The sequence below is a fragment of the Bos indicus x Bos taurus genome, chromosome 25 (genome assembly GCF_003369695.1).
Source record: "Bos indicus x Bos taurus breed Angus x Brahman F1 hybrid chromosome 25, Bos_hybrid_MaternalHap_v2.0, whole genome shotgun sequence".
In the NCBI taxonomy this organism is placed as follows: domain Eukaryota; kingdom Metazoa; phylum Chordata; class Mammalia; order Artiodactyla; family Bovidae; genus Bos; species Bos indicus x Bos taurus.
Window position 1 is genome coordinate 9,689,212 of NC_040100.1, and position 17,571 is coordinate 9,706,782.

At 39.4% G+C, this 17,571-nt stretch overlaps 1 protein-coding gene across 9 annotated transcripts in view; it reads left to right on the forward strand.

The window, feature by feature from the left end:
• Positions 1-17,571, forward strand: part of GTF2I (general transcription factor IIi) — an 81,768-nt gene that overhangs the window by 13,064 nt on the left and 51,133 nt on the right. For all 9 annotated transcript variants that reach the window (XM_027527384.1, XM_027527385.1, XM_027527389.1 and 6 more), the window contains 6 exons: positions 6,023-6,126; positions 9,418-9,556; positions 12,335-12,469; positions 14,153-14,336; positions 14,506-14,534; positions 17,209-17,263. In XM_027527384.1, coding sequence (XP_027383185.1) covers positions 6,028-6,126; positions 9,418-9,556; positions 12,335-12,469; positions 14,153-14,336; positions 14,506-14,534; positions 17,209-17,263 — 641 coding nt within the window. In that variant the 5' untranslated portion in view covers positions 6,023-6,027. The remainder of the gene's footprint in view (positions 1-6,022; positions 6,127-9,417; positions 9,557-12,334; positions 12,470-14,152; positions 14,337-14,505; positions 14,535-17,208; positions 17,264-17,571) is intronic.

A 17,571-nucleotide genomic window follows, 5' to 3' on the forward strand; every position in this document is an offset into this window, starting at 1 on the left:
GCTTTGCCTTTAAATAACTGCTTCCCTTCCCTTCCTGTTCCACACAGTTCTGGCTGGACTGCCAATCACAGTGTATCCCAGGTAATCTTGTTCTGACTAGCCACTTAAGTGGGCTTGGGATGCAAATCCCCAGACCTTCTGTGCAGAGGGTAGCAAGAAGGTACAGGGATCACAGAATAGGTGTATGGTCAAACTTTAAAGATATACGCATGGCTGTCATCTTCGTCTTAGGAAAAAACCCATCTTCTTAAGGAGAAGTAAGGTCTGCGGGGAGCGAATAGAAGTCTAATGATGTCCCTTGTGTTCCTTGACTGGCTTTGTATGGAGTCAGTGCCACCTTTAGGCTGAATAAAACAAGAAAATTTCCTTTGTTTACTTGTGGTGCTTTGAATTGGGTAACCTTGCAGTTTAATAATAGTTCTGGCTAATACATAAATTGTTCTTGAAGATAAAGACTATTGTAAATTAGATGTGGTTCCCAGAGTTGGTGGGACTACTAAGAATGCTCTAGAATTATAAAGCAAAACTTTTGTAAAACTACCAAAAAGTTGGTAGGAATTTTGAAGAGCTGTTATGAGAAAGCTAATAATATTAACGGGAAGATGGGGGACTTCCCTGGGGGACCCAGTGGTTAGGATGCCTCACTTCCACTTCAGGCGGCAAGGGTGTGATCCCTGGTCGGGAAACTTAAGGTCCCATAGCTGCACAGTGGCCCCCAAAAATTCTTTTTTAAGGGAACTAATAGTAGAAGTGGAAATCTCTTTTGCTCTGAGGGCATCTGCCAGTGTCACCATATGTACTTGAGTTTTGAGAACCTTGTGGGATGAAGAGGCTGAAACCAAAGCACAGAATCTGCAGAAAATTCAGGGGTCAGAGTCACCATTCCCCTCAATAACTGGCGACCCCTGATTGAATAAGACTGATTAAGAAATAAGGCAGCTTGTATCCCTGTTTGTGGTCTGGGTTAACATATAGGGGATCCGAGGAAGGTGAATTCTTGGCTTATGGTGATCTCCCAGGCAGGAACTGTTCCCAGACACCAGGTCTCATGTTTAAAACAAGGTTTTGATGTAAAACAACCAGCATACAGTAGAAGACAGGTATACATGGGAACAAGAACCATACATTGGAAGGTAGAACTGTGAGAAACATCAGAAATACAACTGCAAAGACTTGAGATTTTGAATTATCCTAGACTATGAAACAACTCCCACTACTATGTTTAAAGAAATATGTCAAGCTTGAAAATCTTTGGGGTGAAGAAAATTTTAAATGTGACATAGCAGCAAATAGAAAGTATATAAATGAAAATTACAAGCAAAAAACCTGGTGGGTAGTTTTAACAGAATAAGTACAAGTGAAGACAAAGATGAGTGAAATGGAAGATAAGTCAGAAGACCAGAGTCAGTTCAGGGAGGATACATGAGAAACATACAGAAGAGAGTAAGAGATTTAAGGATTAAGATTCATTTAATCTGAGCTTCAGTGTGGGACAGGAGATAGAAAATGGGACAGAACCAGTACCTGAGGAAATAATGTGTGTGTGTGTTAGTCATTCAATTATATCCGACTCCAACCCCATGAACTGTAGTCTGCCAGGCTCCTCTGTCCATGGGATTCTCCAGGCAAGAATCCTGGAGTGGGTTGCCATTTCCTTCTCCAGGAGATCTTCCCAACCCTGGGATTGAACCTGGGTTTCCTGCATTGCAGGAGATCTTTACCATCTGAGCCACCAGGGAAGCCCCGAGGAAATAATAGCAGAGAATTTGCCACAATCAAAGGATGACAGTCCTTAGTCCAGATGCCCAGTGAATGATAAACGTACTGAATAAAAGGAAATCTGAACTCTGCACACTGCTCACATTCTGAATTGTTTGAGTGCATTTTTTCTTTCTTTGTGTTTAAAAAGATTAAAAGCCATCCGCCATTTTTGTATTTACTCTTACAGGAGGACACAGTCGTTTTGGTCATTTCCCTTTTTGTTCCAGAGAATTCACTGTCCCATTTTAGTTACTTGAAATTTTTTTGTTTCATAGTCTCTTTATTTGGGAGACTTCTGAGTTTTGATATGACAGATCATATCCTGGGGATTTTTTGTTGTTGCTCATTTCTAGACACACAGACACAGACACACAAGAGAGACATGCAAACACAGCCTCCCTGTTTAACACACACACATGCACACACCCCTGTTTAAACCAGAAAGAGAGTGCCTATTTCCTTTTTGTGAGGTGCTCTACCCTTCAACGTTCTTTTTTTCCTAGGCTCCCTGGATACTTCCGATTTGCTCTTACTCTTCCTTTCTCCCAGGGTGGTTGTGAATATTTAAAAGATGACTAATAAAACATGATAGCTATATTTAATAAATGTTTATTTCTTTTTTGTCTATCTTGCTCTTATTTTAAACTGACTATGTAGGGTGAGAGGTGAAAAGACCCTTCCTGGGAGGTGAGTGAGTGGGTGTCTTTGATCAGAGAGGAGGCAGCCGAGGGCAGCCCACCGGGGTCTCGGAGCTGCTTGGTGGTCTGGGGCGCCCCAGCCTGGCTTTCCTGCTCCTGGCTCTGGGAGGGCCCACCCATCAGGCCTCGTGCTCTGGAAGCTCCTGTCACCACCCGGCCTGGTGTATCCTCGCGCGGTCGCAGTTAATGCGGCTGTGCGATGACAGTTTCTTTCTCGCAAAGGGCGGAGGAGCGGACGCAGTTCCACGATCCGTGTTGACCAAGGGCTCTCAGGGAAGTGACCCAGATGCAGCCATTTCTAGAGAGCAGAAAGCCCCAGACAGAATCGGCCTTCCCCATGGAGCCCAACTGGACTCCGCTGCCTCCAGGGTTCTTCCCATCAAAGAGTACTGAGATGGTCCCGAGAAGTTCTGTTAATGAAGCGGGAGCTCTTGTCTCCTGTGACTTCCCCACAGGCTGTTAGGATGGCGATCCTCCCAGTTCTTAACACACTTTGAATGTGATGGATATCATAGCATATCTGTGGCAATTGAAGGTGAGAGGTGGAAGCAGCAATAGGCAGGAAATTGTTCTAATGTTATATTCTGGCTCTGAGGGTGACTATATGACCTTGAGAAATTATTGCAACATGAGAACACATCTTTTTTCTCTTGCTAGAGAATTAAAGGAAAAGTGAGATTATTCAGAAATGCTATGAACTTTCAGAAATGATAGTATTAATATATTCTAAATGAAAGTTATTATAGAAAAACAGTATGCCTTGTCCATTTTGATTTAAGTAAATTTAAATATAACTTTGGGCTTCCCAGGTGGCACAGTGGTAAAGAATCCACCTGCCAATACAGGAGGCACGAGAGACTCGTGTTTGATCCCTGGGTCAGGAAGATCCTCTGGAGAAGGAAATGGCAACCAACTCCAGTATTCTTGCCTGGAAACTTCCACGGAAAGAGGAGCTGGGTGGGCTACAGTCCATGGGGTCACACAGAGTCAGACACAACTTAGCAACTGAATAACAACAATAGTTAAGAAATACCCAGGTGTCTTTAGTAAATTAATTTATATATATGTATTAGGGATTTCTTTGGAAGGAATGATGCTAAAGCTGAAACTCCAGTACTTTGGCCACCTCATGCGAGGAGTTGACTCATTGGAAAAGACTCTGATGCTGGGAGGGATTGGGGGCAGGAAGAGAAGGGGACGACAGAGGATGAGATGGCTGGATGGCATCACTGACTCGATGGACATGAGTCTGAGTGAACTCCGGGAGTTGGTGATGGACAGGGAGGCCTGGTGTGCTGTGATTCATGGGGTCGCAAAGAGTCGGACACGACTGAGTGACTGATCTGATCTGATCTGATTTGTTTTATAGAATTACTGTTGGTCCTTAATTTTTCAGTTATCCTCTCATATTAATTTCATTTCATTATTTGGTCTCTTGCTAAAACCTAGAATTAACTGAATTGAAAAGGGATAGTTTTTTAATAGGCATCTAATTTGCATGCTATTTATAGGAAAACAATTCTTTTAGTATTAGAATTTTTTTGTTGTTTATTTTTATGTACTTATTTTAAAAATTTATTTATTTTAATTAGAGGCTAATTACTTTACAGTATTGTATTGGTTTTGCCATACATCAACATGAATTTGCCATGGGTGTACATGTATTCCCAATCCTGAACCCCCCTCCCACCTCCCTCCCCATACCATCCCTCTGGGTCATCCCAGTGCACCAAGCATCCTGTATCCTGCATCAAATCTGGACTGGCGATTACTATTAGAATTTTTAAAAATTTGCTTTAGATTTTGGCTTCTTAGAATGTCTTTATATGATGTATGTTTGCCTTTTAAAATTTTTATTATATATATTAATATTAAAATTTACCATTTTAATGGTTTAAAATTCCCCTGGCATTAGTTACATTCTCAGTGTTGTGGGACCACCATTACTATCTATCTCCAGAACTTTTTCGTTGTCCCAAACTTAAACTCTGTATGTATTGAATAATAACTTCTCAGTGCTCCCTTTTTCTAGTCCCTGGGAACTAGCATTCTACTTCCTGTCTCTTAGTCTGGTAGGTAATCTCTTTTGAGTGGATCACACATTTGTCCTTTTGTGTCTGGATTATTTCACTTAGAATAATAATATTTTTAAGGTTCATCTCGATTACAGTATATATCAGAACTTCATACCTTTTTAAGGCTGAATTACATTCCATTATATGGATGTATGATATTTTGTTCATTCATCTGATGGTGGACCTTGGGGTTCCACCTTTTGGCTCTTGTGAATAATGCTGCTGTGAACATGAGTGTGCAAATACCTGTTCACATCCCTGCTTTCAGTTCTCTTGAGTATATACCCAGAAGTGGAATTGCTGCATCATGGTAATTCCGGGTAATTTTTTAGAGGAATACCAAACTGTTTTCCACAATGGATGCACCATTTTACACTCCTGATAGCACAGGGGTTCCTGTTTTTCCACATCCTTGCTAACACTTCCTATTGAATGGTTTATGTGTTGGGTTTTTATAGTGCTTGAAATTCAGCTGAGCCTCTCTGCTGATACTAAAGTTTTCTAGAGAGAAAGTGTTATAAAGGAATCGTAGACGTTATTTGTCCTGCAGCCTGTTTCCTTCTTAGTGAAAAGTGAAAATGAAGTCGCATCCGACTCCTTGCGACCCCTTGGACTGTAGCCCACCAGGCTCCTCTGCCCATGGGATTCTCCAGGCAAGAATACTGGAGTGTGTTGCCATTTCCTTCTCCAGGGGATCTTCCCGACCCAGGGATCGAACCCAGGTCTCCCGCATTGCAGGCAGACGCTTTAACCTCTGAGCCACCAGAGAAGCCCAAAAGAAAGAAATCCCGTGCCCCACCCTGTCTGCTTCATCCACTTTTCTGTAATCAGGGCCCTCAGGAGAAAGGGAGGTGATGTGTGTTGAACTGTGATAAACTGCCTGGATTGTGAAGTGCACTACCTCTTTCTGTCACTGGGAAACTAGTTCTGGGTGACATCTAAATTTATTTTGGAAGGTGATGCTGACCTAATTTTATGGAAATAAAACTAGATGAAAAATTAGGGGATAGGTTCTGTATCTTATACAGATATTTTTTTTAAATAAATTTTATTATAGTTTTTGGCTGCATTTTGTGGCATGCAGAATCTTAATTCCCCAAGAAGGGGTGAAACCCACACCCCCTGCATTGGAAGATGGGGTCTTAGCTGCTAGACCACCAGGCAAGTCCTTAGAATACTTGGTTTTTGAGTCTCCTACTTTTTCTCTATTGCAAGAAAACTGTGGCTCAGATGGTAAAGCATCTGCATACAATGAGAGAGACCCAGGTTCAATCCCGGGATCAGAAAGATCCTCTGGATTTTGCCTGGAAAATCCCATGGATGGAGGAGCCTGGTAGGCTACAGTCCATGGGGTCCCAAAGAGTCGGACACGACTTCTCGTTCTCGTTCGTTCTTAGGCAACTCATGGAGGACCCCTCCAGCTCTAAACATACGTTGAGCAGGACACTGAGTTTCTAGCACTCACTCCTTAATGCTTCTCTTTCCCAGGGATCATGGCCCAAGTAGCAGTGTCTACCCTGCCTGTCGAAGACGAGGAGTCCTCAGAGAGCAGGATGGTGGTGACGTTCCTCATGTCTGCTCTTGAGTCCATGGTGAGATGGCTCTGCACTTGTGTAAAGTTTCCAGTTGGGTAACATTGGGCTTGTGAAAATTCGATTGATTGGTTTTTGGAAAACATACACTTTGTCTTTTTTTTTTTAGTATATACAGATTTTTTGCTTGAATAATAGTTAATGGGATTTAAGCTTTTCAAATCAAATATTACTGCATACCATGTTTCACAATGTTGTTAACTTACCTGAATGTGTAATTTTTTACATTTAATTTCAATTTTCTACCTCCTAATATCTTAGGCAATCCCTCGTTTTGCAAGCCTTAGCTTTGAATTTGAGTGTGATATTTGAAGTTAGTCTGAGTGAGTTTGTATATTGTAGTGTGTTGCTGGTGTCTTACTGTATTGGTGTAAAGAACATTACCACAATTTGGGGCCTTAAGAGCATATTCACTATTTTACATCTATTCTTTATTATATTGTGCTTTGCATTTACAATTTTCTGAATTCGGTGGCCTTTACCAAATATGTAGTGTAACTTTATTAAAAAAAAAACTTATTTACACATAATTGCAAAATAATTATTTTGTTGCATTCCTATATTACTATCATAGTACTATAGTTTGCTTATCATGTTTTTATGAATATGTATGAGTTCATAGATTTAAAAACTATTAGACTTAGGTATTTTCTGACACAGTGAAATTATATATTCTAAGCAGGAGGAGGTAGTGTATTTACTGTCTTTAAGTATTATATATATATAATATTTTATATATATATATTATATATATATATAATTTATATTTTATATATAGCAGAATACTAGTGGAATCTCCTATTTTTCCATTAGGGCATTTTCCCCTTTCTTTCTACTACATAAGAATTAAAAAAATTATCTCCTTCAAGAAAGCAATTTTAGAGTGATTAGTGACCATATATACTATTTCTCTCTGAATGTCACTTATTTCTCGCTTTTGGTCTTAAAATCAGTCAACATTTGTGGCTGTCATGTTAAATAATTTAGAGATTAAATCTACTCTGTTGATATTAAGTCATTTTCTTTAATACTAATCTTTACGTAGGATGACATAATGTTGCGTAGGACCCAGTCTCTTCCTCAGGCTGTCTTCACAGTTTCCTCACCTTTGGCAGTGTTTATTTCCTCCTCACCAGCAGGAGTGAAAGTCTGTCCTGTTCCCAGTTGTGTACTGTCAAGTATGGTAGGTTATAGGTTGGCTTCATCCCTCTTCCTTTGGCCTATAGGTTTCTTTGATCTAAATCCTTAGACAGTACGTGAATCTTGCTTTGCTGTTTCATAAACGCTGCGTTTGGTGACAGGGTTGTCCAACTAAGAATGGATAGTGAAGCAAGAATGCACCCTCATTTATCTCAAGGTACGTAAATAATAGTTCCTTACAGGTGAGCAGCCAGGGTCCATCTCACAGAAATGTAATATAATACAACCTCAGTACAGCAGTGTTCGTCATGCTGAGAAGATTGTTGGCTCACCTCAAGGTCACAGTTTCTCTGCTGTGGCTTTATCACAGCTCAGAAGCTTTCTGATCATGAAAGTAGGTATAAAATGATTTATTCCAGATACCATTTTAAAGCGATATTATGCAAGTAGTTCCCATTTAAGAAATTAGAGGGTGGTAATGGTACAAATCAAAAACAGCCAGAGGAAGCTTTAGTTTTCAACAAGTGATACTGAGAACATAGGCTATTTGGGGGAAGAAAGTCTTTATCGTGTGTTAAGTTAAATTCTAGATGAGTGAAAATTTAAAGATAGTCATGTTAAGATGAAAAAACCAGGAGAAAATGTATGTAAATATGTATTTAGTTCCATAAGCTTTTCTATGCCTAGTATTAGTGAGGCACCCTTATGCATCAATAAACACTAACATAGCATGAAAGGTAAGCTGATTCACAGAAAACTGTCTCAAGGTCCATATTCTTCAATACCCTTTGATTTGTATGCTAATCTTTGGCTTAGTGGGGGTTTTTTGTTTTGTGTTTGTTTTTTTTGCCAGGCCTTGTGGCTTGTGGGATAAGTCCCCAGCCAGGAATTGAACCTGAGCCTTAGCAGTGAGAGTACTGCATCCTAACCACTGGCATGCCAGGGAGTTCCCTGGATTATTGATTATACTAAAGTATAATAATGGTTTATACTTTTAAAAATGGTTCTGGGAAAGTTGCACAGTAATGTTTGCTAGGATACTGAGAGTTAGCCCTTCTAGAAGTACAGATGGGAGTGTCAACTGATGACCCTTCTTAGAAAGCAATTTTCAGTAGGTTTTGAGGACCTTAAAAGTTTTTACTTTGAGAATTTTTGGACTGTGGTTTCATGTCTCTGACTGTCTTTTAAGAAAGTCAGTCAATGGGACGACCCAGAGGGATGGTATGGGGAGGGAGGAGGGAGGAGGGTTCAGGATGGGGAGCACATGTATACCTGTGATGGATTCATTTTGATATTTGGCAAAACTAATACAATTATGTAAAGTTTAAAAATAAAATTAAAAAAAAAAAAAGAAAGTCAGTCAAGATACACATAACTATTTTGTTCCCAGATGATTTTTTCAGTGTTGTGTTTCAGAATGATAATTGGAGTCAGCAGCATTTTCTATAAAGGTTGCACTAAATGAATTATTGTTTATCCACGAAATGGAAGGCTGTATACTCTTTTGTGAAGATTTTAAAGAAGATTTAGTCTCTTAGGAATGTACTCAGTAGAAGTGTACCTTTCTGAGTGGTTTCCAGTGGAGATACTTGTGGAGGGGGGCATTTGTGATGGAAGCTGTAGTGTGGCTCCTGGGCCCCTCTCCCCTGCAGGACTGCTGGCTTCTCTGTGTCAGAGCCTCCCTTGCCCAGGGTCTCCCCTTCCCTTGGGGGAGGCCGGACCCAGCTCCCGAGTGCCTGCAGCGCCTCTGCAGCAGCTGTCCGTTCTTGCTCTGCAGAACCCTGCTGCCCCTCACCTCACAAGGTGGTTGTCACTGGGAGTGCTTGCCAGCAAGCCTGTGTGCACATCTGAGTCTGTCTCTTGGGTTTTTGACCTATAACACGTTAAAAAGGATTTCTGCCCTTTTTTCATAAAAATTCTGTGAATCCTTAAAAATCAAGGTTGTAAACAATTTAGAAATAGTGGTCTCTTTAAAAAAAATGGGAACTCTCTTCTAGATTTGATAACTTAAGGCCAGAAACTAGAAACTTTACCTTATTCCAGATGAGGCATTAAGGCTGGTCATGTGATAAGATTTTTTTATTCATCCAGCTGAAAGAGTGCTTTTAAACGTCTGTGTGTAACATAAGATTTACTATTTGTGTATTTTAGTGTAAAGAACTGGCCAAGTCCAAGGCGGAAGTAGCGTGCATCGCAGTGTATGAGACAGACGTGTTTGTTGTTGGAACCGAGAGAGGACGTGCTTTTGTCAACACTAGAAAGGACTTTCAGAAAGATTTTGTAAAATACTGTAAGTATTGTATTTTTATCTTCTATATTCCATAAATGTTTATGGAGAACTCATGGTTTTCGCTTCTAAAGCTGATTGAGATTTATACCCAAAAAAGACTTTTCTGAAGTCCGTGGTGACATTTCAGAATGCTCAGAGGCAATCACTGACATGGTAACATATAAGGGGAAGTACTGAAGAGCTTAAGAAAAATAGGCACTGTTTATTGTACTGTGCTCCTTGCTTGACTCTGGCTTAGTGAAACACCTTAGAAGATAGAGAAATATCAGTGATTAAAATTTCTTAATTCAGATAAGAAAGTCTTGTCTCTGATAGATGTTTGATGTATTGGGGAAAAAAAAAGTTTTCCTCTGCATTAAGTTTGAGTAAGCATGAAGAAAGTTCCACAGGTCTTCCTGACCCCTCAATGGAGTCATGTTATCCTCTGTTCGCAGTGAGATTTGTGATCCTCCAGTCAGAAGCTCATCCGGTAATGTGTTTATTTGATATTGGAACAAACGCATTAGAGAAATTTACTGTAGGGTGTTAAAACCTAGACCCTCCCGCAGAATGACAGTGTTCATATCTGTGTTTAACCTAGCACTGTCCATAGCTTTTATCTTTAAGATCCAAACTTAGATTTCCATTATCAAGTCAGATCCAATTCGTGACACATTAAGGCAGATAATGGTTGAATAAAAGTTCATTCTTAAGTCATTAATTTCAATTCTCAATTACGTTTTTTAAAAAACATCTCTCCCCTCCACTGTACCTGCCTCCCCCGCACCCATTATCTTTTAAGCTTCATGGTAGTAATCTGTTTAAATTTTTTCCCTCATTATTTCTTACCATTTTGAGAGTTTTTAAGACTCTGATTATGTTTGTGTTATTTGAATTTGTACTAATAATGTTGCTTTGATTATGTGTGTGTCAGTTGCCATCTGTCCCATGAATACTGTAATCCCACTGGCAGCTGTGTGTACATCCCTGTCCCCTATATGCTTTGCTAATGGGCTTCTTCAGTGGTTAGAACTAAGCATTAGGGGAATTGTCCTCAGTTGCAAATTATAGTCCCTGCCTGTTAGTATTCATACTTTTTTTATTACCAAAACATTGATGCCACAGAGAATAATCTTTTGGTATATAATGCTTAAGTACCTAATACTCGTTTCCTATAAACTGTTCTGCAGATAAGATCAATTGTCTTCCGAAACCAAATCAGTGGGTTTATGAGTCAGTTTAGAAATTCTTAGAAGAGAGTTCTAAGCTCTTTTCCAGGGTTTTGAAAGGCAGTATCCTATGGAAATAAAATAATGTGAATCACTTAGATTTATTAGAAAAATTAAAATTTTTCTAATAAAAAGTAAGGAGAAAATGCATCATTTGTTTTAGTGGATATATTTTAACCTGGCATCTGAAACATTATCATTCAACATATATAATCAGTATAAAAATTATTTTTTTGTTCACCTGTCCAAATTCTTTATTAAAGCAACAACCAAAATACAGGATGGCTCATGGGTTTTTTTTTGTTTTTTTGTTTTTTTTGCTTTTTTGCCTCTGTATCAACTTACATATTAATCATTTGTTTATACTTTTAAATTATTTTTAAAAGGTGAATATTTATAGCTCACAAATCAACAGAGTGACATTTCCACCCAGATATATTTTTCCATCTTATTTCCTGGTTTTAACAAGGGACATCCAGAACCAGGGGCACAGCACATCAAACTTCCAGTGCCATCACCTTCTATGAGCAGCACTAGGTCATCCGAGAGATACATTAAAGGTTTACATTTTTCATTAAATAAAAATAATTTATGCCAGAATATTCTTAGACCTATTTGCTTTCTGTTTTTACATTCTCTGTGAGCTTCAATTTTGATGGTGGCATTCTGAGAATTAGACCCCTTACAAATGAAATCTCTAAAAAAAAAATCTCAATTAAAGGTCATTATCACTATCATATGATATTTTCTTGTATAACAGACACTCAGTCCTTCAGAAAGCATACTAAGCAATTCTGTTTTATTCGATTTTCTCCCCCACCACTAATTTGTTTAATACAAATCTTGTTATGCACTGTAGAAACCCTATAAGTCATTAGGAAGATGAACTTTGTTATCTCCTAGAGGATTTTAAAATGAATAGGTGAATGTAAAAATGTCTAGTACCTTGAAGGATGGGTGGTGATTTAGGTGCTAAGTTGAGTCTGACTCTTTATAATCCCATGGACTGTAGCTTGCCAGGCTCCTCTCTCCACGGGATTTCCCAGACAAGAATACTGGAGTGGGTTGCCATTTCCTTCTTCAAAAAAATTATTAATGGGGTATTTTGCATACAATTTTTGGTACTAAATCTTTGAAATCCAGGCTATATTGTAAATTTACAACACATCTTAATTTGCACTGTGTACATTTCAAGTGCTAAGTAGCCACACGTCAAGTGTCTATAGAGCCTTTTGTGTTAGACTTGGCAACAAGAAAGATTTTGTGGTGATAATCTTCCCGTATTAAATGTGTAGTTACTCTAAGGTATCTTTTCATTTTAAAATTACTAGTACCTAATTTTTACTTGGTAGAATTGTCACCTGTAGCTGCTCTTGTTTCAGAGATGATCTCTGTTTCTTATAATCTCCATTCAAGTCATTTGTCTTTTAGGTTCTTATTTTTAAAGTTCCTCCTCCTCTCTTTCCTTTCTGTCAAATCATAAGTGTTAGCATTTGGAAAAAATATTCTTAGCAAAAACCAAATATTAAGATAATGGATATGGACCTTTTATAGCATTAATATTTTACAGGTGTTGAAGAAGAAGAAAAGGCTGCAGAGATGCATAAAATGAAATCTACAGCCCAGGCAAATCGGATGAGTGTCGATGCTGTGGAGATAGAAACACTCAGAAAAACAGTTGAGGACTATTTCTGCTTTTGCTATGGTAGGGTTATACACTTGAATTGTCTAAAAAAATATGTTATATAGTTGACTTTTCTAAAGGGCAGATTAAGCAACTGACTTAACAATCACGAAACACGCTTTCACAATTGAATGAGTTGATTCCCAGATATTGGGTTAACGTTATGAATGACCTTTCTTTAGCCGTTAGAGTTGGTTTCTTTTTTGTTTTTTAATGTAGTTTTAGGTTCACAGCAAAATTAAAGAGGAGGGTGCAGAGATTCCCTGTCTGCCCCTTGCCTCTTCTACAGATGCTTAACTTCACCACTACCCGCATCCCCCACCAGAGAACCTGCAGTGACACAGCATAGTGACCTGAAGAGTCCTGTTTATTTTTGACAAGTGTGCTGATCTCAACAAGTCCCTGGGAAAAAAGCAGCTTTTGTTAGTCTAGTTATGCAATAAACAGCTCTTTTTAGGGAAAGAGGAAAGAGGGAGAGGATAAAGGTTACGCTGTGAACTTGTAGATAAGACTCAACTCTGGGGACTGGAGTTTCCAGCATGTGTGGGTCCCCAGTCTGATACCCACAGACAGCCGAGGGGATACGTTCGTTTGTGAATGTAGGGTTTATCTAAGTTTTCAATGAGAATATTAGCCCTAAATTGCCTGGCGTTTTATGGTAACAGTAGGATTTGTCAGGGTTCCATGTTCTAAGGCTGAATTGTATATGAAAAGAATGTATTATACCACAGTGGGCCATTGCTCCTTTCCTTTTGTGTGAATTTTATGTGTGTATTTTATCAATATATGTTTTCCATTTTGGCTTTTTGAATTCGTTTTCAGGTTTAGACCACTGCTAACATAGGAATAGGGCCCTCTAGTATTTGAAAATAGTTTTGAAATCAAATATTGGTGATTGCAGCCATGAAATTAAAAGACGCTTACTCCTTGGAAGGAAAGTTATGACCAACCTAGATAGCATATTCAAAAGCAGAGATATTACTTTGTCAACAAAGGTCCGTCTAGTCAAGGCTATGGTTTTTCCAGTAGTCATGTATGGATGTGAGAGTTGGACTGTGAAGAAAGCTGAGCGCCGAAGAATTGATGCTTTTGAACTGTGGTGTTGGAGAAGACTTGAGAGTCCCTTGGACTGCAAGGAGATCCAATCAGACCATTCTGAAGGAGATCAGCCCTGGGATTTCTTTGGAAGGAATGATGCTAACGCTGAAACTCCAGTACTTTGGCCACCTCATGCGAAGAGTTGACTCACTGGAAAAGACTGTGATGCTGGGAGGGATTGGGGGCAGGAGGAGAACGGGTCGACAGAGGATGAGATGGCTGGATGGCATCACCGACTCGATGGACGTGAGTTTGAGTGAACTCCGGGAGTTGGTGATGGACAGGGAGGCCTGGCGTGCTGCGATTCATGGGGTTGCAAAGAATTGGACATGACTGAGCGACTGAACTGAACTGAACTGAAGAGCATGAATGCAGGGGAGTTCCCTGGTGGCCTAGTGGTTAGGGTTTTGGGTTTTTCACTGACGTGGCCTGGATTCAATCCCTGATTGGGAAACTGAGATTCTGCAAGCAACATGGCGAAAAAAAACCCCAAAAACCTACTAATGCCATTTATTGAACCATGATAACTGATCATGGTTAAGTTTTTCAAATTTTACCATTTAATGATTACTGTCTCTCTGCCTTTTCCCTATCTCTTAACCTCAGGGAAAGCTTTAGGCAAGTCAACAGTGGTGCCTGTTCCATATGAAAAGATGCTCCGAGATCAGTCGGCCGTGGTGGTGCAGGGGCTTCCAGAAGGAGTAGCCTTCAAACACCCTGAAAACTATGATCTTGCAACCCTGAAGTGGATTTTGGAGAACAAAGCAGGGATTTCATTTATCATTAAAAGGTGAAGTACTTTCTCCCTTGTCCTCAATAGCTTTTTCAAATAAAGTTGAATAATTCTTCACCTTAAGTTAATATGTTTTTATTATTGTTTACTATAGAAACCATTTAAATTTATGCTTTTTGATAACTTTTTGTGTTTACATGTAATATTTCGTTCTGTTTTACTGCAGACCTTTCCTAGAGCCAAAGAAGCACCTAGGTAAGTGATTGCTTTGCTTACATTATAACAGGACCAATTACTAAACCTGTTGTGTCAAAAATTCAATACATTGTAAGAATGTCTCCTTTATTTTCTTTGAGAATATGATGTAAGACATTTTGGAGTGGAGTGGTACAATGTTTATATAAACCAGTGAAAAATCTGTTGAGCTGAAAAACCAGAGACTTATTGTTTTCAGCTCAGCCGCTTGCTTTATGATGTATTCAAGGCTTTGTGTTTGCAGGGTGTAAGGATCTGTCCTCATGCCCCAGAATTATGAGGGACTTAATTTACATAGTCCACTGAGCGGGCACAGAGAGATGGAACACAGGATTGGGAGGGGAGGGGATGCACAGCCATGTGTGAACATTAAAGGCTTCCAGTGCTGGTGGTCTAAGGTGGAGTCACCACAGGAGGAGCACGGTGTACACACTGGAGGAACGGTTAGTGGAGGTTCTAGGGAGGAAGCCCAGGAAGGAGTTTACGAGAAAGAGGGAATTAAGATGGGCCGTTGAAAAATGAACAGGTTTTCAACAGGACTTCCTTCTGGGAAGTCCAGACATTCCTTTTGAAGGGAAAAGGGGTATTTAAAAGACTAGCACCCCTTTGAGACTTGTCAAAGAAAATAATCACTGTCATTGGCAACTTCTAAGTGATGTAAACGTGAAAGGACAAGATAATATGGATACCCAAGCATATATTGTTTTCTGGCCGATAGCCTCTGTTATTCTCACTATGATGAAAAGATTAATTTTTTAGAAGTTTTATTGGGGTGTCATTGACGTGTCATAAATAAAGTTCACCCATGTCAAGTGTACAGTCCATGCGGTATATGGAACGGCTTTCTGGCAGTTTGGTTAGTTGACCCTGTTTATTTCTGGACTTTCTACAGAGCGAATCATGTTGTATGTAAATCAAGACAGTTGACTTCGCAGTCTGAATGTTTTGTATTTCTTAGTCTTGTTGCTCTGGCAAGGATGTTCAGTGCAGTATTGAGTAGGACGTGGCTGTAGCAAACATCACCTTGTTCTCCATACTAGGTGGAAGCCATTCGAGCTTTCACCGTTGAGTTATCTGTAGGTTTTTGTATGTGTCCTTTTTGAGATTGAGAAAGTATAGACTTGGTTTTCATGTTTAAGTTAACATTCATTTTTTCTTGATCAGTATTTTTTTGCCCTGATGTATTGCAGATTAGCCGTAGTTTGCCATTTGTATTTTATGAAGTCTGTGATTCTAGAAACATGTTCTGAAACATTGAGGCCTAGTGGTTAGTTAAACAATATTTCTGTAGAGTATTTATTTATAATAATGAGTTGTCCAGGTGGGTGGCTTTGTATGGCTCGGCTCTTTTGCCATACCAACTTTCAAAGTAATTGAAAAGTTGCAATTATAATGGGATTGCATTTTCCAGTGTAAAAACTTTTAACAGGCTTATTGAGATATGATTGACATACAGTAAACCACACATATTTAAAATGTGCAGTTTGCTAAGCTTCAACACATGTATATGCCGTGGAAACTGTCGTTGCAACCAGGATAATGAAACCTCTCTCACCCCTGCTTCCTTGCATCCCGTCGTAATTCCTCTCCTCCTCTCTGCCTTGTCCCCAGACTGTCACTCATGTTGTTGTCAGCAGAGATTTCTTATGTTTTTTTATGGAAATGGAATCTTAGAGTACGTGCTCTTTTTTGTTCGTCTGGCTTCTTGCTTTGCCATTTTTCCGCGTTTCATGTATCAACAGATACATTTTTATTACTGACTAGTATCCACGGTACAGATACTCCCAATTTGTTTACTGATTTACTTGCCCATGCACATGTGGGTTTCCATTTCTTGGCTTTTATAAAGAAAGCCACTATGATATTTGAGTGCAAGTTTTTATGTGGACATTGTTTTCATGTCTCCTGGGTAGACAAAGGGAGTGGCGAGATTGTAACAGTAACTAGTTATTTACCTTTTTAAGACACTGCCGAAGTGGCTTTCAGCGTGCTGGTTTTGGTTTATGTTCCCACCAGCAGTGTGTGAACTGTAGTTGTTCTGCATCTTCGTCAGCATTTGATGGAGTCAGTCTTGTTCTTTTTTCCTTTAATTTTTGCAAACACAGAATTCACCGTTTGGTGGTATATAAGTCAGTGGGTTGCAGTGTGTCTACAAGATGCACAGCTATCACCCTGTCTCATCACCTTAAGAAGGACCTTGTCCCCGTTAGCACTCATTGTTGTCCAGTTCTTCTGAGGCAGATGTACTCATGCTGGATCTTGGTTCCCCAACCAGGGATTGAACCTGTGCCCATTGTAGTCGAACCACCTGGGAAGTCCCCAGATCTACTCCTAACAGAAATCTGACTTCCTGTATACATCAGTATTGTCTTATTCAGTAATAGTATATTGGTGTACTTGTTTCACTGATGAAAATAGGAGCTTTCTCATTAATGGGAGGTTTGTGGAGGGTTGAGGGGCTAAAAGCTGTTAGATGATTATCATCCCTGAATATCTTCCTTAGAGGGGAGAATGAAGGACACTCTTTCAAACTAACAGCAATACTCATATGAATGACCCTGAGCTGTGAACTCCCTTTCTCCTGTTCATTCTATAGTTAGGACCTTTGGAAGCACAGTCATATTTCATATTAGTGTTGGAGAAATCTAAATCTTAATATTTTTTTTGTACCTAGGTGGTCGTGTGATGGTTACAGATGCTGAAAGGTCAATGATATCTCCAAGTGGAAGGTAAAGCATATTTCATTAGTACTAATGAACCTCCACACTTCAGCAAGTTTTAGTGTTTAGGTTATTGATGTATTAGAATATTAAAAAGGCCTGCATTTGAATCCCTTGGAGGGCCTGTGAAAATGCACTTTTTGACTTAGTAGTTATGAATGGCAGTGGTTAACCTGAATGAAGCTAGTGTGATTAGTCTGGTGACCACATTGTGAATAGGAAGGCCTTCTAGTAAGACCATGTTGTTTTATTTTACCTTTCCCTCCCAAAATGTTCATTGGAATTAGATTTCTAAATTCAGTTAACAAGTCATTGAT